Raw genomic sequence first — 24,455 nt, forward strand, 5'->3', positions numbered from 1 at the left:
CCGACAGCAGCGAGCTCAAACTTTCTTGGCTTGTGCCCAAAAGATGTACGAATAGTCTCATTGCGTCTAAAGCGAATCGGAGCACAGGTCAAGGTCAAGGTCAGGTCACCAAAGGTCACAAAAAGTCAATTTTTTTCAAAATAACATTTAGATACCACGTGACACATGTTTTGGGGGTAGTTTTGGACGTAGAACAAGATGGTGGCAAGCATTTTGAGATTTGACCCCCGCAAAATGGTGAAAAAGTGAAAAAGGGAAAGAAATTCATTTCAGCCTGCCAGAATAACACAGCCAGAAACATTCAAGATTATTAGTTTTCGAAGGAATCAGCGACTTCGACTCGACTTCACCTCTTCACGCCTCACGTTTTTGTTTTTACTTTTTTTCAGTTTTAGGGCCCTGGTGATATCCTTTTCGGTATCCTTGCACAGGCTGTTGATGTGCGCAGCGCCTCTGGCAGCAGCAGCACTCACAGTCCTGTTAACAATTGCTCAACTACCCTTATCCTTTCCATCACATTCCATTGTAATTTGTCTCATATCCTTCATAATCACCTCGGCAGAATAGCCATAGCACCTACTTGTGGAGTCGTTGTATGTCTAAATAAATAAATAAATAAATAAAATAGTGTAATCAGACTAGGTACCTCAAAAAAAAAAAAAAAAACACTGAGCTCCTGGTTCACTGATAAAATCAGTCAAAAGTATAACATTTTCCATTTGCTGCCACCCATTCTACCACATGTAACATAAGTAATCTTATGTGCACTTAGCGGCAAGACAGGTTTCTTCCGAGTTCTGGTGCATTCTCTGCTAGTCTGTCCAGGGTGATAAGCAACCAGCACAACTATTTTTAAGCTAAAAGAATCACAAACATTTTGTCTTGCTCTTGGATCTTGAAAGTCAGGTTAATAAAGACCTTCAGCTTGATTACAATTTCAATTTACAAATAAATTATCAAATAGGCAATAATTCTTCAGATTCTAAGAGAATACAAGCAGCACAGTGGCCTCAGGGACGATACACATGTTAGAATACAATAAAAGAGCAGTTCCTCAGGCCTATCGCTTATAAATTAGGTATTTATCAATAGAAATAATGCAGATAACAGAATAACAGAACGGAGCTGCACTTTGACTTGCTGTGAATGCTGGCGCTGTGCAAGGGCGTTGTGGAACAGCCTTGGTCAAAATCCGCCAAGTTCCTTGGTTATTTGGGCTTTTTCGACAATCCCGTGGGCGACAACTAGCCGCACCCTGTCATACCGTAAAATGGGGTGTTAAGGGACAGTGGGGTGATAAGGGACAGTTGCGTGGGAAAAACTTTGAGTCATGCTAAGTTCCTAATTTGAGAAGGTTAAATAAAAACTTGAGTTTGGTAGTTGACACTGATTTGTTCTTGACTATAGGACAAAATGGCATGGTTTTTCATGCAAGTGATTTGGTTCAAAAATTGTTTTGAAAATCATGCTACATTTTCACAAAATTGAGTCATCTCCAAAACTCTGTGTGTATCACATAAACTAGTAGGTGTACACTCGGGGGCAGATTGATGTTTCACCACTTCCTACCCATCGAGCTCCCATGGATCAGTAGTGGCTGCTGCCAGTGTTTGCCCTCAGCACTGCTCAGCACTGCCTGCCAATGCCAGTGCTGCCAGTCCTGCCACTGACAGCAGCCAGTGCTGAGCCATGGGAGCCCGATGGGTAGGGAGTGGTGGAACATCAATCTGCCCCCGAGTGTACAGGTGAAATGAATGCATAGGTGTATTGTCACATGTATTGCACATGTTTCCTGAAAAACTTATACAAATCCACCCATTCATTCATCATCCTCTTCCTCTTTTCTGGACACATGCATATTTTGAGGTGGATGTGGGGTGCTAAGGGACAGGGAAGAAAAAATAAAAAATAATATCTAAATATAATTTCATAAAGTTTTCTTTCAGTAGGCATGGAAAACAGCAAATTCCACATAAAATGCTGGCAAGTTCATGCTTTTATCTCTAACACATCTTAAGCTATATAACAATACACCTCAAAAGCCCCGTACCTAACACTCTTTAACAATGATGGGTCAATGAAATGTGATGTCATCATAAAAAGGCCAAAACAAATAGGGCAACATAATGACAAGTGACTAGCTTCAAAATGGTTTTTTGTTGATGACAAAAGGGTACTTTTTGGTTCTGTTTACCTTATAATTAGCACATTTTCCAGAAGCGTAAACCGCATTACATGTAATTGGCTAATAAGGCCATTAGTGGTGAATGAACCTGACTTGTTTTGTGACAGAATATGCAAAACATTTCAATAAATAAATTGTGTAGCCTTTCACACCCAAATTGTGAGCATTTGATGACCATTTCTTGGAATAATATAGGTGTCCCTTAACACCCCACATTGGGGTGCCAGGGGACAGTGATGAAAAATAATAAAAAATAATATGCATGTATATATTTAAAAAAATTTATGTAGCAGGCTTGTAAAGCACCAAATTCCACATAAAATGCTGCTAAGTTGATGCTTCTATCCCCAACCCTTCTTAAGTTATATAACAAAACGCCTCAAAACTGTCCCTTAACACCCCGTTTTACGGTACTTCAAAAAGCCACTTTGTCATAACCCATGACGTCACGTGGCTGCCAAGTGCCATTTCTAGTTGGAATATAATTAGGCGGAAAATGTCCAAGGTATGCCAAAGAACTTGGTGCATTAAATGGTAATGACTGTATTTCATGGAACTGTGGTACTTATACAAATTCCATCGATTTTTATTTAAAACAAATAATTTGGATAAATTATTAGTACCTACAACTCAACAAATGAGCTTCCATATGCTATCTCTACACGCTATCTTGGTCTTTTCTGCCAAATTACATTTGGACTTTCTAGGCGATTCCAATGCAGCCACAGGCGACTACTGGCCGCATGGCCTGAGAATATTTGTGTGTAGTAAAAAATGGGAAGCGTGTGGTGGCGTGCGTGAAGCAGGTTCTGGTAAGTAACAAGCGCTCTTTCTATAGTGTCAGTGGCAATGGTAGCAACCGTTACAATAGGTCGAAATTTTTCAATAGTACCGAACATTTCCACTGTGGCTAGATTAGTTATATCTATTGATTAATGTTAACCAAAGGTGTTACCATAAATAACCGCCTAAAATAGCCAGATAATTTACACCTAAACCAAATTATGAACACTGATAAGTATAGGCACCAATAGCTCGGACAAAACATAACCAAACCTAACCTAACCTAAATTAACAAAACCTAACCTAAACTTACCAAAAATGCACCTACCACCTACATCAACAACCAAAACCTAATTGTGTTGTTATTGAAATTAGACTAAATTAACTAGTAACAGGAAAATCAGAATTTTATTAGCTTTTCGATGTTTGCAAATAATTAACAATATTTCACATCGAAAAACACCTATACTATACATTTTTACTAATGTTTGAACAGGTACCGTTGGAACTTTTCACCCAATAATGTGTTAGGTCGGGATTTATTGTGAAATGTCATTTACCAGACGTCCCATTTATGGAAGGAGCGTCCCAATCTTTGGAAAATGCCCTTTGTTACGGCTGAAAGCCTCAAAACCCAAAATGATAACAAATAAAATAAATTAAATACTACGTGTATTGGTAATGGGGTAGCAAGGGAAAAGGGGAAAGAAAATGATAAGACGACGAGACACTTCAAACTCCGAAGCCGACGAGATGCAGATCCGTCTGACGTTCAACCAAATAAATTGCAGCCAATAATGTAACCAAAGTAGTGCAACGAGAATCTTGAGTGCAACATATACATTTGCTTTGCAACCTGTTTGCAACGTTTTAACAGTAATCTTACCTTGTTCTTGCCCTATCTTTCTCTGATTTCGGCCGAGATCTAATCAAAAAGTCAAAAACCACGCCGACGCGTTTGTCTCAGACGCGCCGCAGACACATTGACCTCTATAGAGGTCAATGCGGCGACACTAAAACGCAGCAGAACATCGTTAAAGTGCTGCTCTACGAGTCGCGACTACTAAACCAAAGTATATCGGCCGTCACACCCTTCTATTTTTAAAAGAGCATTCCAAAAATGGAAGCTTCCAAAAATGAAACAGATAACCACAGTTTCCCCAACTCAGCGTAGATCCCTAAAATAAATTGTGAACTTGAACTGAGATAGGTATCTACCTACCAGTCTGCAAAATGTGGCAGGGAGCTAGACGAGATTTTCGGGGCAGACAAAGTCCTGCCCCAAATCAGAATGCTGAGACCGGGGCAGCTCAATTGCTGCCCCTAATAATGAGAATGATCTAACGTTATATTGATGTGGGAGGTGGTGTGCATTCGAAATCATTGGGAGATCAGAGATGGACCCCTTTGGCTGACGGCAACACGCTACGAGACAAAAGATGGAAAGTGAGATATACTTGATCACACAAAAACATTTTCTATTAAAACAAATCTTACTTACCTCCGGCTCCCACAAGAATAAACGCGGCACAACGGCACAACAGACGATGCGAATTGCGAGCCACGCACGCCACCTGAAAACCAAGGCCCTAAAATACAAGTGAGGGGGCCAGGCCAGACGGTCAGTCAAAGTAAATCCCACAAAAGCCCATAAAGCTCCTGATTTTACCCACTATTTTTGGGGGTGAGCACTAGATTTACATAAGAAATAGGTAATTTATTTTCATAGATAAGTACCAGTGCTCAAAGTGTGGGGTCCGACTGCTCTGGTTTCATAAGAAATGCAGGGTCGCGACCCCTCCGAACACAACGTCGATGACGCCCCTGAGCTGGAAAGCACGGCCCGTTTCAAGCTGGAGAGGGCCCGTGTTCCAGTCTAAGAGGTCCCGTTTCAAGCCTGAGAAGGCCAGTGAAATGGAATCGGAGGCAGAATAAGTGGAAAAAACGATGAATTTTCGTTTTCGGAAGGGGATATCACGATTCTTTTTCTAGGAAATTATAATTATATGCGTAGTAAAATATGTGGAATTTACAATAATGTACCTATCCATTATGATCTACAGGCCTGCATGCATCGATACTGTGAAAGTGCTTCATATGGCAGCTTCGTTGGAAGGTAAAAGAAAATGGTATAGGTAAAAAAAAAGAAATATCCATTCAGGGCGTACTTGATCCGAAATGAGTGCAGTGCGCTTAAAGAAACCGTATGTATAAACACACTGCGCTGTTACCTGAACCATCTTTTCCAGTTTAGGCGTAGTTTTGCGCAATTAGTACTGACAATTCCGGAAAAAAGCTTCCCGTGCCAAATAGGCTGCAGGCTGCCATTGACGTATTTTCCAGTCAAAATATACATATTCGTAATGCTTTTTCAATTCTCTGTCCATCGACGATTGAAATTATTTGCAATCGTTACGACACAAATAAATAGGCTCAAAAGTTAACGAACCTATAAGGGCACACCCCTTCCGCTTAGAGCGCACCGAGATATCGCAGGTCACGTGACTGCGCTTCAACCGGAATCCCCCGTCCAGGCAGGCAGCCGGTTTCTGGTCTGCGCAATATGGCCGCCACCGTTAGACACTACGGCCAATAGGGTTGAAGCGGCATTGCTCCCCTGTGAGATAAACGCATCATTCGCGCAATATTTGTCGCACTTTGATACCAAACTATTGCTTCCAAATGCCGACGTAAAGAAAACCTTTATGTGACGTCATAGAAACAGCGGATTTCCCAAAAAGTAAACAAAAATAAAAGTCTTATATCTCGAAAACGGGTGAATATTTTCCGGTAAAATTTGGTAGATGTTCATTTTCGCTCTTTGTGATTCACGCTACATCACTTTTATGCCAATTCATTAACTTTTTTGAAGGTGGGAGGGTCCCTTTAATATGCCTTTGCATGGCCCCTATTTGACGCAATTTTCGCCACACTGCCATTGTCGAGAAACATTTATCATAACGTAGGAACGTACTCAGAATAAGCCTACCAACATAGCCCTCACACTTGATATGTGTCGGATCGTCCCCCCTCATTATAAATAAATCTCGGAAACTGATTATACTCCTGTAGATAACGTTACACAATCTAGCGATACTGAAACTACTTTTTGCAAAAGAAATGATAAAATCTTATATCAAGCATTGCTTAGAATATTGTTTTCTTGCTCTAGTTGACGCTTGCACCATACCATGCTTTAGCCCTCGCCGGACATAACGGCTTTCTACATAGGTAAACCGCGGAAGAGCGGGATGGGCGGTACGACCCACTCGCCGTTTCGCCCCTGGGTGGAGCTAGAGCTTCGCTAAAAAAGCGAGCGTATCAGCAGTAGGTAAGGAGACGCAGCGCTTGGTACCCAAACTTAATACACTGAAAGAAATATTTACTCAGGTAATGCATTACTCACCTGGAACCCTCCCAAGAACTCATTGATTACAACCCAGGTTCTCAGCGTATACTCACCTCCCTTAGTTATCTCAGCGTCGACATGGTTTCATGAGTTTTTGTACTCAGACATGTGAGTTCTGACTAATTACCGTGACGAAGGTAACCACCGTGAGTGCGTTGATGATGTTTTTTCATTCAAATTATTCGTCCGTTGCGTCCGCGCGCTCTCTTCGTCAGTCTAGGTATAAAACGCTACCACATAAAACGTAGCGAACACCGGCGGGGATCCTCACCGCGCCTATACTTTTTAACCCGCGCCCCGCTCGGATATGATAAATAAAAAAATATCCGATTTTACCCAAAAAGTCAATTTCAAAATTTGACCTCTGGCCAAATTCTGGGTCACAGATCAGGTCAAGTAAAGTCAAAGCGGGTCGAATAGGGTATCATTCGATTCGGCGTCATGAGACAAACAATTTTGTACCACTTTGATTTGTCTCACCTCTGGTTCAAAGGTTATTGACAGAAAAATAATATCACCTGCTTCATCACCTCTGATCATTTCGTATGCAGCGCGACCAAAGTTAATCTAACCTGAATGGATTTTTGGGAGGATTGTATTTCACAGGAGAAACGCTGGGGTGACAAAATCATTGCGCTCACACCAACAGGCCAGCAGGCATTGACAAAAACAAAAGGGAAAAAGTGTTTGACCTCGATGAACTTTCACGCTTGGAGCATAAGCCGTTGGTCGGAGGTAAATTATGAGTTCAATATTCAAAGACCCTCCCCAAAAAGGCAGGTGGCGAGGCATCCCGGCAATTGTAATTGTCTAGATATAGTAGCTTACCCTTTACGTCGATTTCCTCCAGGGTCTTGTTAGCATATCGATGCACTTGTCCCTGCTCTGACGCCAAGAGAAGTTGACTGATCTTACAGACTTGAAGGACCTCATTGGGAAGTCTGTATAATTGCCGATGTACCTCGATATTATGGCCGAGATGATTGCATACCCACTCCAGCTGGTTGTTGTCTAGATTCATGAGTTGCGTCACCGTCGCAAGATATTTCCTCAGCTTGGTGCAGGTAATCAGCTCGGGTTTCTTGAGCTCGAGCCCCACGCAGGCATACTTCATTGCCGTCCAGCCTTTCACGTGCTGCTCACTCCCGGCTTTGGCAAACAGATACGGATTTTCCGTGGATACACCCACAGACGAGCGGAGAGTGACCATCAGTTCCATTGACCTTGTCATCAAAGGCGTGAGTAGCACGGGGACGCGCCTTTTCCGCTTGCCGATGATCTCAACGATGTCCATTATTTTTGCCAGTTCTTGCTCCAGAGGTGAGAGATGATTTACTATGTCTTGGTTTGCTACGGTCTTCTTCCTTTCCTGGAATATTTTCACCAGAAGCCTCGACGCTTCTCCGCCTCTTCGCTTGTTGAACAGAATAACAGATGCACATGTCGTCTGAACGAGTTGATTGTACAAAGACTTCATTGCAGACGATCCCAATGCTTCGGAGCTCAAGCTGCGCGTTATGTCTTTCATCTTCTTCTTTAACTCATTCGACAGAAGCACCAGGTCTTCCGTAAGTGGAAGAGGGTCAACAGTTCAGTGCCTCCAGACTGGGATGAGACACGCACTGGACCTTCTGTTGTAAAAGGCTCCAGACGCCGTAATCCAGTGGGTTCAGGTCTGGTGACTGCGGGGGCCACATGTTCTTCCGTGACCTCTTCTGACAGAGCTATGGCCGATCTGTTATTGTTTTCGAAACTAGCCCTCACCCGTTCCCCGAAACCGAGGTCAGCCCCCCGCCTAAAACGCTCCACCACCTGTTCTGCTCGTTCGTCCCACAAACCGTACACGCGTCAGAGTGCGGCTAAGGCGCCTGCGACGACAGGGGTGGTCGCTAACTCACCCGGTACGCGGCCTGGCGTACGTGGGAGCGCTGCTGGTCCGTCCGCGCTGCCGCCACTGTTCGGAGCGTGCCGCCGCCCCTCTGGACATGGCAGCCAGCACGCGCCCCTCCGCGCGCGCCAGCACAACTGCTCTCCGCGCGGCGTGGCCCGCTGTCCGCCCCCGCCCCCGGTCGCTGCGGGGAGGTAGTGATCGAGATCGGACGCTGCGAGCAGTCCCTTGGGCGACAGGCACATGGCCTGCCGCGCGCGCGAGTCGGCCATGCGCGCGACCTCCATTGGCCGGTCGCCCAGTCGTTCCGTCAGCCACGCCATGTATATAGCGGCCTGTAGGCCCAGGCCCAGGAAATAGTAGACTTGGTGCGCCATGATCGCTGCGACGCGTCCGATGTACTCGGCGGCGGTCCGTGGCGCAGCGTTGCCGGGGTCCGACGCCGCCTCCACCTCCACGAACCGCTTTCGATGCCGCAGCCTGCGCGCGGCCTGTGCCCGTAGCGGCGGCAGCCGCAGTGCCGCCGGGGCCGGCCGGGCCGTCGTGCGCGTTGGCACGCGTCGATGTTCGTCCCGAGCGTCACGGCCGGCGCCGGAGTCGGAGGACGACGACGAAGACTCGTCCCGGCGTCGCCGCCGCTTCTGTCGCCGCTCCATCCGTTCGTCTACACCGTCGTCCGATGACTCGTCACTCGACGGTGTGCGCCGCTTCCTTCTTCGCCGCCGTATCCCATTAGCGTCGTTTCCACAGTCGCCGGCCCGGCTCCCTGGCCGCCGCCGGACGGCCACGGCCCGCCGGCCGCGCCGCCACCGCCGCCGGCCATGTGTGGAGCTGGCGGCCAGGCGCCGTAATACCCGTCTCCCCCGTGCTCGGCCGCCGCCGCGGCGGCGGCAGGAAACGGCTGCGGGCCGTGGGTGTAGCCGGCAAGGGCCGGGTTGGCCCCCGGCTCGCTCCTGCTCCCGGGGCCGGCGCCTGTGCCGCCAAGTTGCCCCCTCCCCGCGCCGACGCCTCCTCCCTGCCGTCCGTCTCCCGGGGCGCCGCCGGGCCTATGTGTTGCCCACGCCCATGACGGCGCGTGTGGTGGGTGCGCCGCGACGTCGGCAGCCGAGGCGGCGTCGATATCAGACCCCTCGCTGATGCACCGTGCCTCTGAAACATGTTGATAGCGGTTACTTCCTGGGCGTGCGCCGACCGTTATGTCGCTATCCGCTACTTATTTTATTCTCCACAACACTAGTTATCCGTTCACCCGCTCCCGAATATCATACCCCAGTGAGGCGCAACTAATCAGATATGGGCAGTAGTGGACAGCATCTACCCATGATTCACAGTTCCTCTCAAATGTTTGATACGTGACGGCAACCACTTGTAATTGAGTACTGAATAGGAATACTTATGTCCAGTGTTTCGAAGAACCCTGGCTTCAGACATGGATCCTGTTTGATGTCTGTATCAGATGTATCAGTGGTGATTGAAGCAACCATTGTACAATCGCTCATCAGCCTTCCCGCCGGCAGTAATCCGCGTCGTTCTTCCGACCACCTGGTTGTTATCAAACCACACATTGCTGTCCCGCCCATGGACATGCTGGGAGCTCTTCAATTTGCTTCAAGGAAGTTCCTGTAGGACGTGTTTGACCCGCTCGCGGTCGTTGCAGAGTGTATGCCATCTGCTGTGGCACTCTTCCGAAAGGTGTTCTTCACAAACGCGTTACTGAAACTGAAGTGGCCGACAAAACGGGAGTTCCGACAAGCCAGCGGGCTTTCAAAAGCATGAATAAGGGGCAGGAAGTTCTTTGAGTCCTCGTCTGGTTCGCTGGACTTTCTCACTTTCCTGTCTTTGCACTCGTAGCCTTATTAGTTTCAATACAGGTTGGCTACGAGCATCGAACCACTCACTCGCTCCAGGGCTTGTAGGGAGTCGATGTTCTCGAGCCTGAATCAAATTTTGCGCCTCTTTAAGTAAATGACCATTTAAGGCCTGCCCCACGCCTTCACACAAAGTGGTCAACCATTCCACAGACATGTTGCCAGAACCGGTTTTTTAATAACGACTTGAAGTGTGATGTTTACATCAACATCCCCACTTTTTTCATCACCAGATGTCGTTTCCAATCCAGTGCTGCTGACGCCAATGCTGCCACCTCTTCCGTCGCCATCGCCGTCGTGATCACTTCGACGTACGATCCAGGATTCGTGTCTTGTTCATCATCGGACGCTGGAAGCCCAGCAGCCATCAATGTACTTCCACTGCTGGACAAGGCTTCACGAGGGCTTTGTTCTCGCTCCATCAGCAACGGCCCACTTGCAGACGGCTGCGCATCGGCAGAATACAACGCTTTCCTTTCCGATTTTGTCGGTTTCTCAGTAGACATACTGGACTCTTTCGTGTCAGTGCCCGTTTCAACGCCCATGTTGGCGACATCAGGCGTCGCCACTGGATGCCTTGTTGGATCACGCTTAGCCTGCTCCCGTAGTTGTCCATAGGCATACTGACCAGCCGTACCTACAAATGTGAAAAAAGAAACACACATTGCTTTCCGTTGCCAGTAGCATGAAATTGGGTTACACGAACTAGTCCGGAAAAGTAACATAGGGTCTGTTCCTGTATTCAATATCCCATATACGTATGGGATTTTGAATACTGACGCAACCTTTTAATCGCTGTGTGGCTGATAACATCACTGCCCTGTCCTGACATTGTCCTGAAAACACGACCAATTTATGCTCACTCCACGTGTGGAATTGAGGAGCTTCATCAGCATCCACCTCCATCAGTGGGGATCGCGACATTGCGTGAACACCAAGTCGTAGTTTTTGCGTGCTCAGGGGCGTATTTTTTAGTCTGGCGATTTGGCCAGGGGTTTCTTCCTGATGCTCATGAGCGGCTTGTGGACCGTTATGACCTTGACCGGGCGTCCGTGCGTGTAATGGTAGAAATTATGTAGTCCGAACTGTACCGCCAGCATCTCTTTTTCCATTTGTGCGTAGTTTTGTTCGGCAGAGGAGAGCGTGAATCATGAATCATCGACTGGGCGGCCGCCACCACCAAGCGTCCCACCGGCAGACGCTCTCGGAGGGTGTGGTTGGTTTTGATGGACCCGTCCAGCGACTCCAAGCCGTTGTTGGTGCTGGGCGCTCTCAGGTCGAAGCCCTCGAACCAGCCGCCATAGCGAGCGATACGCTGTTCCTCGAAGTATGCCGGAAACCCTTAGCTCGGCCACAGCTGGCGCCACTTGTTTAGTGCGAGCTGGGCCGCCCTGTCAACTTGGTCCTTACAGTAACACAGCTGTAAGTTTCCTATATCTCTGCCTTGCAGATAGGCTGCGTTTGCATATCCTTTGACTCTCCTCAAAATGGGTCTCCGCTCTCCACCGCCTTCTTTACGTGAAACCAGGAGAAGCCATGTTTGCCTCCCGGAAAGACCCGGCTTACGGCTGCCGTGATGGCGTCCGCCCCTCAGCGACCACGATGTGAGGCTCGTAGGTCTTTCCGCTAACTTGCTCCACTGCGGTTTTCATTGCGCTCAGCATGAGGCCGTACTACGACGTTTCGACCTTCGTGAAGCCAAATACCACCGGGAAGAACCGGCGAGCCTGATCTGATACACCAGCGATGATGACGGGAAACCCATTCCGGGTCAGCTTGTAGGTGGCGTTCATATGCACGACTTCCCATCGCGCAGCATTCGCCGTTTTGTTGACATGACATGTACCGCGAGGTCGGACACACATGCTGTAAGACGTAAGCACAATCCTCTTTTTCTGGCTGTGTTACGATCTCACTCTAATGTTGATAAAGGTCAAACGTTTTAAGCAACTTCGGGTTTGTTTGCACATCCGTTTTATCTTCACAGCGACAGTTGCCATGAAGTTCGGGTGGACCCCTTGACCTTGAGAAAGGTGAGACTTTGGGAAGGAATCAAGGTTCTGTAGGGAACACAATTCCCTACAGAATAAACGGGTCGATAAAGGCGTTGGTTTGGATTAGGAGACAATACAGCAATAAATAAACACCGTTCTCCGGGGTGTGGGTAGCCACTAGCCAGTCAGTGCGCGACATCAACTGCCCACGTAGTGCCTGGCCGGCCCGACCCTCGCTCGGTCAGGTCACGGGACCCCGCCCAGCGCCGCGGTCGGCGGCGCGGTTCGAGCACTCGCCGCGCCGCGTTTACATGTGGTGCCACGGGGTTAGGGGCGACTCGAACGCCACAGGCTGAATAGTGCTGGCTGGGCCCTGGACATCTGTCTTCAGTTTGGTTAGGAAGTTGTTGAGCTGTTTCACGGAGTGGCCGCTGATGCCTCGGTTGAGGAGGGCACTGTTGAGCTCCAGTGGTTTCTTGTCGCCAGCCTCGTACAGCTCTCACAACCTGAAACATCAACGTTAACATCAACCGTGAATCAGAGCGATTCTGGAAATTAATTGTTCCAGCTGTTGGTGCACTGCGTACTGACAGCCTGGGCAAGTTGCTGATGCTGACCTCTTCTCGTCTACACCTTCACGACAGTAACAGGTGGAGCAGCAGCAGCACCTTGCTGGATAGCAGCGCCAGCAGCGGCCTGCTGCTGCCAGAGTGCTCGTGAGCCTCCGCCATTCTGAGCCGCCAACTGCGACGTTGTCATCTGTGTTGTGGCTGTTGACCCTGTTGACGAAACTGGAAACGCTCCACGATCACGTTAATTTTGGGCTCGTAATGAGTGCGCAATTGTCGGATGTTGACGTCCTAGTCATCTTCATTTTTGGCTTTCACCAGCGTCGGCTGATTCTCGTAGACACGGTATGCCTCATCCCTGGTCGTACACAGTGACAGTGCACATGTATAGACCGCTGATAGAGGGGTTTCGCCACTGCGAGCAGTTGAATAGTTAATGAAAAGATGCTCCCACATCGTCCACGGTGTTTGTAGCGCGCCAGGCTGCGACAGAAACGGCGCGGGGAGCGGCACTTCCCCGTCAAAGGCGCTCATTGCGTCGCACAACGAGGTTAAACTAACGAAATTTTAACCCACGCACTCGACAGTTTGTAAAAAACTTGTGGAATCAACGTCAACACGATATAGCGTTCTTGCTAAAAATTATCAACCGAAAGGTTTAGGCCACGACACGTGACGTTTGCCCAAGATGGAGAATGATTATTTTCAATAGGTAGTGACGGGGAGGAAACGCTTTGATAGAGAGGGAAGTACTCTGTATGAACAGCACTCAGTAGCTACGATTGCAGTGACCTGTAGATACTGACGGATACTTGATCAATAAGTTTCGTTATTAGTTGATTCTTCATCCAGTTGGTCGTAGCGTCCCAGTGACATCTAGTGTCGTGTGTGACCCACCCCAGCTTGATGTTTCACTATGTCCATCACAACCTTGCAGCTCCCGTAACTATTGGGCATGGCCTCGGCTGGTTTTCTGAGCTCGCCACTGCACTGGGTAGATCTCGAAGGAGCGTCGAGCAGCGAGACGTCCACCATCAGGAATCTCACTGGCGTTTTATTTGTGGATGCATAGCCCGAACTCTTCATTGCACACCTCCAGGGTGAAGTTTCTGGAGACGTCGAACGCCAGCATCGCGTTCTCCAAGATTTCGTCCTTGCTTGCCGCTTGAATGAGACTGATGGCGTCTCTCGAGTCCGTAGTTCCGCAGCTCTCAGTCGACCAGCTCTTCTCGGGATACTTTCGAGCCCATTCATTCATTCTGACATGCTGATCCATTCATTCATTCTGACATTCTGAGTCAGTCTGAGTCATTCATGACTCATCGTTAACATCCAGTACACTTAGTTCATTCGAAGTTGTCCTGACAGACACATCCGAACATACAGACAGATCCGGACAGATTGGCGAACTGCAGATCCTCATTTGAGGCGGCGTTCACCACCCAGATACAATTTTGGTGCACCCCTTTGTTGCATACCTGTCTACCCCTCCGGGAAGCATATCCACACCCGGCCCACATCTCCTTATCCCCTTCGCTTCACTTCTGACAACAAAGCCGGCATCGGAACTTGTCACGCACACGGGAAGGATAAGACTCCGTACTCCTGCCAGCCACACTGAACTGTACTTCACAATTTTGTCTTTTATTTCGAGACTCTTGATTGGGGACGTTCACGATTTGGGCTACCGTGGTGCTGTATTTTTGTGGGGTTCGGCATATTTCTTATCCATCAGCGACCTTTTGAAAAGTCGGGTGATCCGGTGATGCACGGCATTGGTAACTCGAGAACCCGCCATAATCTCCACTTCCTGGCCCTGAATAGCAAAAAGTTAGAAATGATGATGATTGAGTAGTGATTTTTGATTAAAGTGAAACCATCATTATCGTTGCTGTCAGCAAATTCACAGTCAACTTTGAGTATTCATTATTTTAAGTCATTCACATAAAAAATCGCCCAATAAATGCTAGAAGCCTTTTCCAGCTCTTTAAAATAGTGCCTATACAAGCGGCTGCGCCACTTGCTTCGCGACGTTGGTTAGCATTACGCAGAATAACTCAGTTCGAGTGATTGTTATTTCGAGTTGATATGACTTCTAAAAGTCTTGATGTACGCGAAAAAGATGAATCAAGGGATCAGAATGATTTTTTTTTTAAATTTCCGCTAATTTCCGCTAAATGGGTCGTTTCAGGTCATAGGTGTCACGAAGGTCACGCTGGGTCATTTCAGGTCATAGGTGTCACGAAGGTCACGCTGGGTCATTTCAGGTCACCTTAGAACACACTGGGTCATGACATGTCAAATTTATTCCCTCAGGTCACGATGGGTCACGTCAGGGGGTCAAGAGGTCATTCCCGGTCACATTGTGTCAGGTGAAGTCACTTTCGGTCAGGCCAGTCACAAAACCACGCTTAGTTAAGTCAGATCACAGAGGTCATCTCCAGTCACGCTTCAGGCCAGGTAACATTGGGTCAAGCTGAGTCACGGAGGTCACACTGGCCCACCTGGGTCACTTCAGTTGAATAGTTAGCCCGAGTCACGCTGGTTCTGCTCATAGGTGTCAGGGCACGGGGAATACCTGGAGGCATATTTTCTTCGTAAAAAATATGTGAAATGAAATTAATTATCTAACCCATCCTAATGTAACCCAGCCTAGCTCAACATAGCCTGACCTGACCTCATCTCACCTGATCTAGCCTGACCTAACCTAACCTTAAATGTTCATATTGATAAGCGCGGTATAAGTCGTTCAGATTGTCATTCTGCCGTAGGCTTCAGGTCTACCTACGGTTCCCGCTTGCCTAGCGTCGCGAGGCAACATTACTGTACAGTACGTCAAATTATCAACGTGCGGGTGTTGATATTGTTCCAATTGGTGGTGGAGTTGCTTACGAATGGGCTGAAGCTGAGCACGTACTGATCTTTTTTTACTAAGGAGCTTATTTTCGTACCACATACTCACTCATCTTATTTATGTAGGCATTGCGGCACAGCATATCCGCAGGCGCTCTTAAGCTGCCATCTATGGGCGAAAGATGAAGATAGCGATCATTGCGGCACAGTATCACCACAGGCCGGCTGAAAACGTGTATGGGCAAACGGTGATGGCCAATGGCAATTAAACAAACGGTTTTTTTCTGCCAGCACATATTGATGCAGATAATTGGCGTACTTTAATCCACCGACATCCGGAGCCGTAATCTAAATCGGCCTTTTAAGCTTCGGTTTGTTGTTTGCTTATCATACTGTGCATCATTTGAGGGGTCGTCATATTTTGATTGTTCACAACTTTGTGTAGCAATTGACGAATCACCTAGTAGCTTTCTGTGGCTCTTAGTATTAAACACGGTCTGTCGCGAGAAGACGGCCACATCAGACCGCGTCTCCATTTTTTGTTAACCCAGGAGGAGACCCCGGCAGGTAGCGGAAAGCTAGCGCCGATGCAAGCCGGTTAGATCAACCTGGGAGGAGCAGCAGCCGATCTAGGTGGAGCTGGAGTAGAGATCGGTGCTGTGGATGGTCGGACGCGGTCTACAAAACTTCTCTGTAGACCACGTTACGCGTTGTCGCTGCGGTGGTCAACGCCTCCACCGCATCGAAGTCGCCAACGCGCGACAGGGCGACGTAGAGCTGCCCGTGGGTGAAAACCGGACTGGGCAGGTAGACGCCGATCTTCCTTTTCGTTTGCCCCTGGCACCGGTTGATAGTGAGGCAGAAGGCCGCCTTGACCGGGAACTGGAGTCGCCGGAAGCTGAACCCCAGTCCCGAGTCAGCGCCGTCCACCTCCAGGGGCAGCCGAGGCAGAAACAGGGTCTCGCCGCGGCTCGGTCCGGATCCCACACGCAGCTCCAGCACGTTGGCGTGGAGCCTGGAGACGGTGCACACTGTCCCGTTCACCGTCCTTGGGGCGTCGATGTTACGCATCAGGATGACGGGTGCACCGACCTGAAACAGAAATCATTCAGATGTAATCATATCGGTGTTATACAGTTGTTTGGCAGCCAATGTCTTTTTTTAGCCATGGTTTACCACGGAATGAATTGAGCTTTTATGAGGGCAATGTACGTAAACAACGCAAACAATGAACGCACACACAATTACTGAGACAGAGAGTTGATGGGATTGCAATAATGCCAGTAACAGAACAGCCCTTTCAATAAACATTGTGTTTATGTAGTAGTGGGTGTCAAATGTTTAAATCATTCGCGCGTAGGTTGAAAAGAAAAATTTATTTGTATGTTCACATTTACATTTAAGAACGATCCACAAAAAATGCGTGGCGATTGCTGACATTCTTGCATTAACAATGTTTGCAAACTTATCTGTATGGGCTTCATTGCTCACCTTCATTGCTCACCACCAAGAGTCAGGCGATGAGACGGCAGTCCTGAAGCTCCAGGCTGTTGAGGACTTCCGTCGGCATCGGCACAGCCTCCGGGTCCGTCATGCTGTCGATGCTTCGGTATTCCGCTGTCGCGCCAGGCAGCATCTCCATCAGCACCTGGTTGACCTTGTCAACATCTGAGTTCCTTGGAGTCAAAATGGCCCGCTGGTGCAGCCACTCGGTGTCCACATAGTTGGCCGCCAGGTCCGGAAAAATCCGAACAGCCAGCTCCGCGACGCTGGTGGCTGGGCTTTGGATTTCTGGCGGCACGTCAATGACGTCCTCTCCCAGCTCCCGGACGATGGGCAGCTCGCCGTTGCCGACTGTCAGCAGGAAGTCCGAGAATTCGGCTGCTCTGGCGTCTTGATGCAGCTGGACGCGCATGTTAGTCTCCAGCTGCATCACCGTCACAGTGTTCCAGAGCGGGGACGACTTCAGGCAGGCGTCCACCACTTGGGCCCGGCAGCCATACCTTACAACCGGCAGAATTTGCCGCCAGTCGCCGGACAGCACCGTCATGATGCCGCCGAACTCCTCGTCGGTGTCTCGCAGATCGCGCATGGTGCGATCCACTGCCTCTAAGGCGCGCCGGTTGGCCATGGCCGCCTCATCCCATACGATGAGGCGACAGGCTTGGAGCAGCTCCGCCTCCGGCGTCCTCTGTGCGATGCCGCACACGTTCTCATCTGCGTGCAGGCGCAGCGGTATTTTAAAGCGGTAGTGCGCTGTTGTGCCACCGTCCAGCAGGCAGGCGGCAATGCCGGACGTGGCCACTGCGACGGCCACCTCTCCCTGGCTGCGCACCTTGGCGAGCAAGACGTTTTCCAAAAACGTTTTGCGTCAGCCGCCGGGAGCCTGTAAAAAAATGGCGCCACCGGTTCCGTCTATCAGCCGCCTGACGACTTCGTCGTAGACGACGCGCTGGTCCGCCGTCAGTAGGTGCTCGTTTTCTGCCAGATACGCCTGCTGCTGGTCGAGAGCGAAGTCGGGCTCGGCTTCAGCTGCAACAGGGCCGGCAGGGGGCTCCGGCAGACCGAAGCTGCCGACCGTCCGGCCGCAGAGACGCTGCAGGCACAGTCCGACTCGCCGGAGCGTCTCGTGCTGGATCTCCTCCGCCGACATGCAGGGTCTGCCGGCGGCGCGCAGCAGCTCCTGGCGGTGCGTTATGTCCTCGGACATGGCCGGCTGGTGAGCCGCCCAGAGCCGCACCGGATCACACGTGGCGCCACCCTCGGTCAGGATGATGGCGAACAGGAGCCGGAGCCGGTTGGGATAACCGCTGGTGGTGGCCTCGGCCAGCGCGCGGTCCCAATGCTCGCCGTCCTCCAGCAAGCCTCTGTCTTAGCACGCCTGCTACATGGTGGGCAGCACCTCGCCGTCCACCGTCCTCAGATCCAGGAAGCTGGTCGGTCCTGGCACGCGCATCAGCAGCAAACGCAGGAAAAACAGGTCTCCTGCGCGCGGAGTGGTGGTGAAGATTCGTGCCAGGGTGTCGGTCGTGAACAGCCCGGCTCGGTTGGGTGTGGCGCGCCGCGCTTCCGTCGCTGCCAGCGTGTCGCACCCGTATTCCACGTACAGGGTGTTGCAGGTAAATTGGGAATTTTCAGACCTAATTTCACCATGCTATTAATACGGTGAATAAAAACACAGAAAGTTGAAACTTCGCACGTGTATTGTGTCATGTACGCACAGCCTTGTCACTCGATGTGACCGCCGTCGGCGTCCCGCACCCTCTCGAGACGGCGCCGGAAAGCGGAGCACGCGCGCCGGGCCTCGTCCTGGTCAATGGTGCTGACTGCCTTCCTGATGGCCTTCTTCAGGTCAGAAACGTTGGCAGGAGTGGTCGAGTTTGACTTTTGTTCTACCACGCCCCACATCCAAAAGTCGCATGGATTCAAGTCAGGTGAGTTGGAGGGCCATATGTCCTTGGGTTGGGTACATATAGGGGGATCCTCTGGCTCAGGAAATCTTGCACCCTCTGGGAAGCATGTGCTGGGGCGGAGTCTTGCACCAGCATGACTTTGCTCAAGTCGTAGTATTTTAACATCCAGGGGATGAGAGACTCCTTCAGGATGGTCAAATACGCGTCAGTGTCGATCATCACACCAGCAGGTATGAAATGGGGCGGCATTATGCGGCCACCACTTGCGACGGCCCCGAACACCATTACTGATGCCGGATTTTTGCCTTTCATCACGGGAGCCACTTCATCAGGGCTGTAGGCGATAGCCCGCGAGTTCCTGCGGTTGGCGACCTCTTCTACAGGGTGGTGACACAAAAAAAAACGGTCATCACCAAATTTCGAATAACTTCGGAAGTTTTATTTAGATCATCACCAAACTTCGGCCACTTAAGGTCACACCTATGTAGCATACATCCACCAAGTTTCAAGTCTTCACTACGAATACTTTTAGTACAGTGTGTTTTACTGACGCTCCACAATGTGCTCCAGGTGAGCGCCACGGCGCTGCAGGGCGTAGGCACACTTGCATCCGGCGGGCAACGTTGTCGATAACCCGATGGCTGTGCACTTTACAGAGTGCAATGGCCTCTGCAGACAGTGCTCAGGGGGTGTGCTACCCCTGAAACGTTATTCTTATCGGGTTATCGGCAACTTTGCCCGCCGGATGCAGGTGTGCCTACGCCCTGCAGCGCCGGGGCGCTCACCTGGAGCACATTGTGGAGCGTCCGTAAAACACACACTGTACTAAAAGTATTCGTAGGGAAGACTTGAAACTTGGTGGATGTCTGCTACATAGGTGTGACCTAAAGTGGCCGAAGTTTGGTGATGATCTGAATATAACTTCCGAAGTTATTCGAATTTTGGTGATGACCGCTTTTTTGTGTCACCCTGTACGATGAACTTTTTCTCATCGACAAATACTCTGACGTCACTCCCGAGGTGCTTGAGGAGATTGAGGACCTTCGGTGCCCTCTCCCTTCGTATCGCTCTTGCTGGTTCGGTCAGGAGGCTTCGTCGTTTTCTGGTAAACGACTTCATCCCGAGGTCCTCTCTCACGGCTCTGCTGATGGTGCTCTTGCTCACGTGACGGGCACGCGCAAGCTTGTTCATCGAGGTCCTCGGTTTGGCCTGTATCGAGCGTTTTAAGCCGCTCAGGAATGTTGGTGTCCGTTTTCGGTCACTGCGAGGTGTGTGAGAACGTCGAGCGACATCCCCTCCAGCTCCTACAGTCGCGATAGTTCGGTACACGGTAGACTTTGGGTACCCAGTTAAACTTATTATGTCCTTCGCGCTCTGTCGCGCGAACTAACTCACCAATCGTTTCCCTCCGACGCTGCTCCATGATTGCGCGATATGTTAGGATTAAAATTTCAATATCAAATGAAAAACAATTGTTGAAATTATATTGTGTCAAATTTCCATGATGTTCCTCCGCATAGCAAATTTTTTGTAAGGTCATGAACTTAGTCTCAATTTATCTGCAACACCCTGTATGATGCTTCGGGACCTCTGTGTAGAGCAGAGTACGGGCGAATTTATCAGCGGCGCACAGCTGGGAAAAGGCGGTCAGCTTGGAGGCCCGCTGGTTTTGGAGGACAGCCTCCAGATTGGCGTCGTTCCGAAACTGGAGCCGCCGATCGTCGTCGCTGAGGTGGAGGTCCAGCTGTTCGACGGTCGGATGGTGCTCGTGGATCGGCAGGTCCAGTAGGCGCCAGGACGCCTCCATCGAGCCCAGGTATCTGCAGTGCTGGTAGATGGCCACCTCGTCCAGCTCACCCTCCTCACTAGTCACCACGGTGTAGGTGGACTGGTCGGAGCCCTTCTGTACGTACTTAACCGCGTACTTAACACAGGAGGTCGAGTGGCTTATCACCTCCACGTTAACGTGGGCTTTCATGGCGCGCAGAAGGAAGGGGTTGTAAGGGACAACCCAGCGGCTATCCAGCCGCGGGCGGTCTCGGTCGGCAGGACGGCCGCGCGGCTCGGTCGTGAAACCGCCGTCCTCCGGAGCGCGGCAGCGGTACAGCGGGTAGCTGCGCTCCGGCACCACCGTCTCCCGCTGGAAGTTCCGAGGGAATTTTTTGGTGCAGGCGCCGTCTGCCATGCACGCCGACCTCGGGTTGAGGCCGCCGCACGGGCCGTGCACCATTTTAGAGCTGACCAGGTTTTGCAGCTCATTACTCATTGCTCATACTCAGCTCATTACTCATACTCATTACTAAGGTTCGGGACACTGCTGCTTACAAAGATTCGACACTTCAGCCCGCGTTGCATTAGAAAAGTCACGCCTCTGCAGCGGCCAGTTCACCAGATTCGTCTTCTTGGGCGCCGTTGTTGGACACCAGCTCTCGCCGGTTTTCACACTGTGGTATGGAGCGCTATCCATGATGATAAAGAAGGGTCGCCGCAGTGAGGGCAGAAGCTGCTCGGTCAGCCAGCGCATGAACAGGGGGGGGGGGGGGGTTGTTCACCGCTCCGTGGTAGTCACTACTACTGCCACTGGTCCGGAAGCTGAGGAAGCTTCCCTCAATAAAGCCTCTCTCCGTGCCTGCCGCAAACACCACCAACCGTTCACCGTCTCCGGGCGGCACCTGCCGGCTGTAGTGTGGACTGGTTTCGGTTTCCCTGCTATCCACCTGTTCTCGAGAATCGTTCATTCATCCGTTCGATACGTTATCCGGCCCGGGGGACCAGAATGTTCGTGCTTATTCGTGTTCGTTTCACTCGTCCTAGTTCGTACTCGGTCGTCACCCAGAGGACCATCAAGTTATTGTTCATATATATATATATATATATATATATATATATATATATATATATATATATATATATATATATATATATATATATATATATATATATATATATATATATATATATATATATATATATATATATATATATATATATATATATATATATATATATATATATATATATTATATATATATATATATATATATATATATATATATATATATATATATATATATATATATATATATATATATATATATATATATATATATATATATATATATATATATATATATATATATATATATATATATATATATATATATATATATATATATATATATATATATATATATATATATATATATATATATATATATATATATATATATATAAGTATATATATATAAGTATATTCTCGATTATTAACCCTCGCACGACCAGGCCATTTCTCATAACACGAACGACCAGGGGGGGGGGGTTGTTACGACCCCCCCCCCTGGCGTTTCGAAACGGAAGGTCGTAGAGCTTAGCGGAAAAAACCAACGGATTGCTCTCAACGAGATCTCGCGATTGGTGGTATATTTTTTGGTCCTAGGTCAACATTTGACCTACTTATGACCGGTCAAAGGTCAAATTTTCCGAAAAAAAATCAAACTTTTTCAACTTTGCGCAACGATTGCGGCAAAACGGTGAGAGATATTAACTTCAAACCTTCAACAACGTATTCCCCACTCAATTCTGCATCATCTATGGTGTTTTTGGTGTATTTACCCTATAAAAGTAAGAAGCCTATTGCTGATGAGTGATATGGTGTCACATCACCCTCCGGTGTTTGTCCCGATTCGTCGGCTGTTGACCACTGCTCCGCTATAAATACTGTAGGTAACGACTCAGAAAAGTGTATTTCCAACTTCCAACAATCAATTCACAGCAAACGATGTATCACATATCATCACATATGAAAGACACATCATGAAAGACACATCATCACAAGTGACCTCACAACACGTGTGACTCGTCACCTGCCAGCCACTGCCGCTCACTCCACGCCGGACGGGCCAGCGTCACAGCTGTTGCAGAGAGGAAGGCTCCGCTTGCTGTGCTTGCGGCACACCGGCATGGTGCACTTGCAGCACCGCGACTTCACCTTGTTCACGTTGGTGTGCCGACTGCGCTTGTAGCCGGCACCCTGCTGGTCTGCCACGCAGGTGGCACACCTGGCGCGTGCGGTGGTGGGCTCTCGGCGTGGCTGCGGCTGGGCCGGTAGACGGCTGCCCAGGACGTTCTCGATGGCTGCTCTTGTCTTCATGGTGAGCCCTTCAGCAGGTCGAAGCAGGATCAGCGGCTTCACCAGGGAGAGGCCGAGCTCCCTCAGGAACAGCTTCCTGTCGCCGTGCTTGGTGTCCGAGAAGGACCCGGATGCCGCGCAGATGACCCAGCCGTTGAGAGCCGCCACGTCCAGCATCAGCAGGAAGATAGCCAAGGGCCAGCGCCGCGTCGCCACCCGGCAGGTGTAGGTGCCGATCATCTGGTCGACCGTGTCGACTCCGCCCTTGGTCTCGTTATAGAACAACATAACCTCGGGCTTCTTCTTGCCGTCAGCGGCGACCAGCGGCTCGGCGTGCTGGGTCGACAGCAGCAGCACGTTCTTGTTGGTCTTCTTGTTGTAGGACGTCACCATGATGTTCTCGGACCAGTAGAACTTCGATGAGTTTACTTCTCTCCCTTCGGTCTTCTTTGCGTCCTCCGGCAGGTGTCGACGGTTTGCCATGACCGTGCCGACGTAGGTGAGGCCCTCTGCGAGAAGCTCCTCACAGAGGTCCACCGAGCTATAGAAGCGGTCGGCGGTCACGTTCCGGCCGGTGCGATAGAACGGCCGGACCAGATGATGGACCACGTTGGACGCTCCGGTGATGTGGAGCTCAGGGTCAGGATCTTCAGCCTTGCCGGCGTACGGCATGATGTTCAGCATGTAGCGTGATCGGGCGTCTGCTACGTCCCGGAACAGCAGGCCGTACTTGTCCGGCTTGTTCGGCATGTAGCTCACGAAGCCGCACCGACCACGGTAGGCTCGCAGCGTCTCGTCGACGGTGATACAGTCTGACGGCGTGTAGAACTTGGCCAGACGGCTGTTGAAATCCGAGAATGGGGATGGATGACACATGTGCGCGCGGTGCGGCTCGGCGGACCGACCGCCGCGCTCCGAGCGCCGGCCGTCTTCGACAAGATATATACAGAAACGTAACGTTATTTGCTCGCAACACCACCCATTCCATGGAATGGTTTGTTCTTGGGAGCCAGATTTCGTCGATGTAGACGGGTTCTCTGCCTACATCACGCATCTGCTTCATAGTCCGGAGCGCTTTGGCTCTGTGACACATCATCTCCATCGATTCCTTTCTCACATACATTTTGCTTCTCGCCACGTTCGTGCAAATCCGGGCGGCCACCGGCCGTTGCAGGCAGAGCGTTTAAGACGTACACTTCTCGCCGTGTTTTAGTGACACGGCACGGCTGCACGGCACCAAAATCACTCACGAATAACTCAAAGGCAAGGCCGTTGGTCGGGACAGTAACGGCGAAACAGAAACGCAAGCCCAATGCGGCTCTCGCTCGTGATCCGTACATCCCCAGCAGATGAAGCACAATGGC

At 49.8% G+C, this 24,455-nt stretch overlaps 2 protein-coding genes across 2 annotated transcripts; both read right to left on the reverse strand.

The window, feature by feature from the left end:
* Positions 1 to 16,114: 16,114 nt before the first annotated feature.
* Positions 16,115 to 16,743, reverse strand: LOC122375234. The gene has a single exon (XM_043354503.1). It carries the CDS (start codon positions 16,618 to 16,620, stop codon positions 16,228 to 16,230), a length of 393 nt encoding a protein of 130 aa, XP_043210438.1. The 5' UTR covers positions 16,621 to 16,743; the 3' UTR covers positions 16,115 to 16,227.
* A 319-nt stretch (positions 16,744 to 17,062) lies between these two features.
* Positions 17,063 to 21,228, reverse strand: LOC122375236. The gene is made up of 4 exons (XM_043354506.1): positions 20,551 to 21,228; positions 18,782 to 18,894; positions 17,981 to 18,416; positions 17,063 to 17,884 (listed from the first exon to the last, which is right to left on the reverse strand). Exons 1-4 carry the CDS (start codon positions 21,226 to 21,228, stop codon positions 17,063 to 17,065), a joined length of 2,049 nt encoding a protein of 682 aa, XP_043210441.1.
* Positions 21,229 to 24,455: the final 3,227 nt, after the last annotated feature.

The sequence above is a fragment of the Amphibalanus amphitrite genome, unplaced genomic scaffold (assembly GCF_019059575.1).
Source record: "Amphibalanus amphitrite isolate SeventyFive unplaced genomic scaffold, NRLGWU_Aamphi_draft 001801F_arrow, whole genome shotgun sequence".
NCBI classification, from domain to species: domain Eukaryota; kingdom Metazoa; phylum Arthropoda; class Thecostraca; order Balanomorpha; family Balanidae; genus Amphibalanus; species Amphibalanus amphitrite.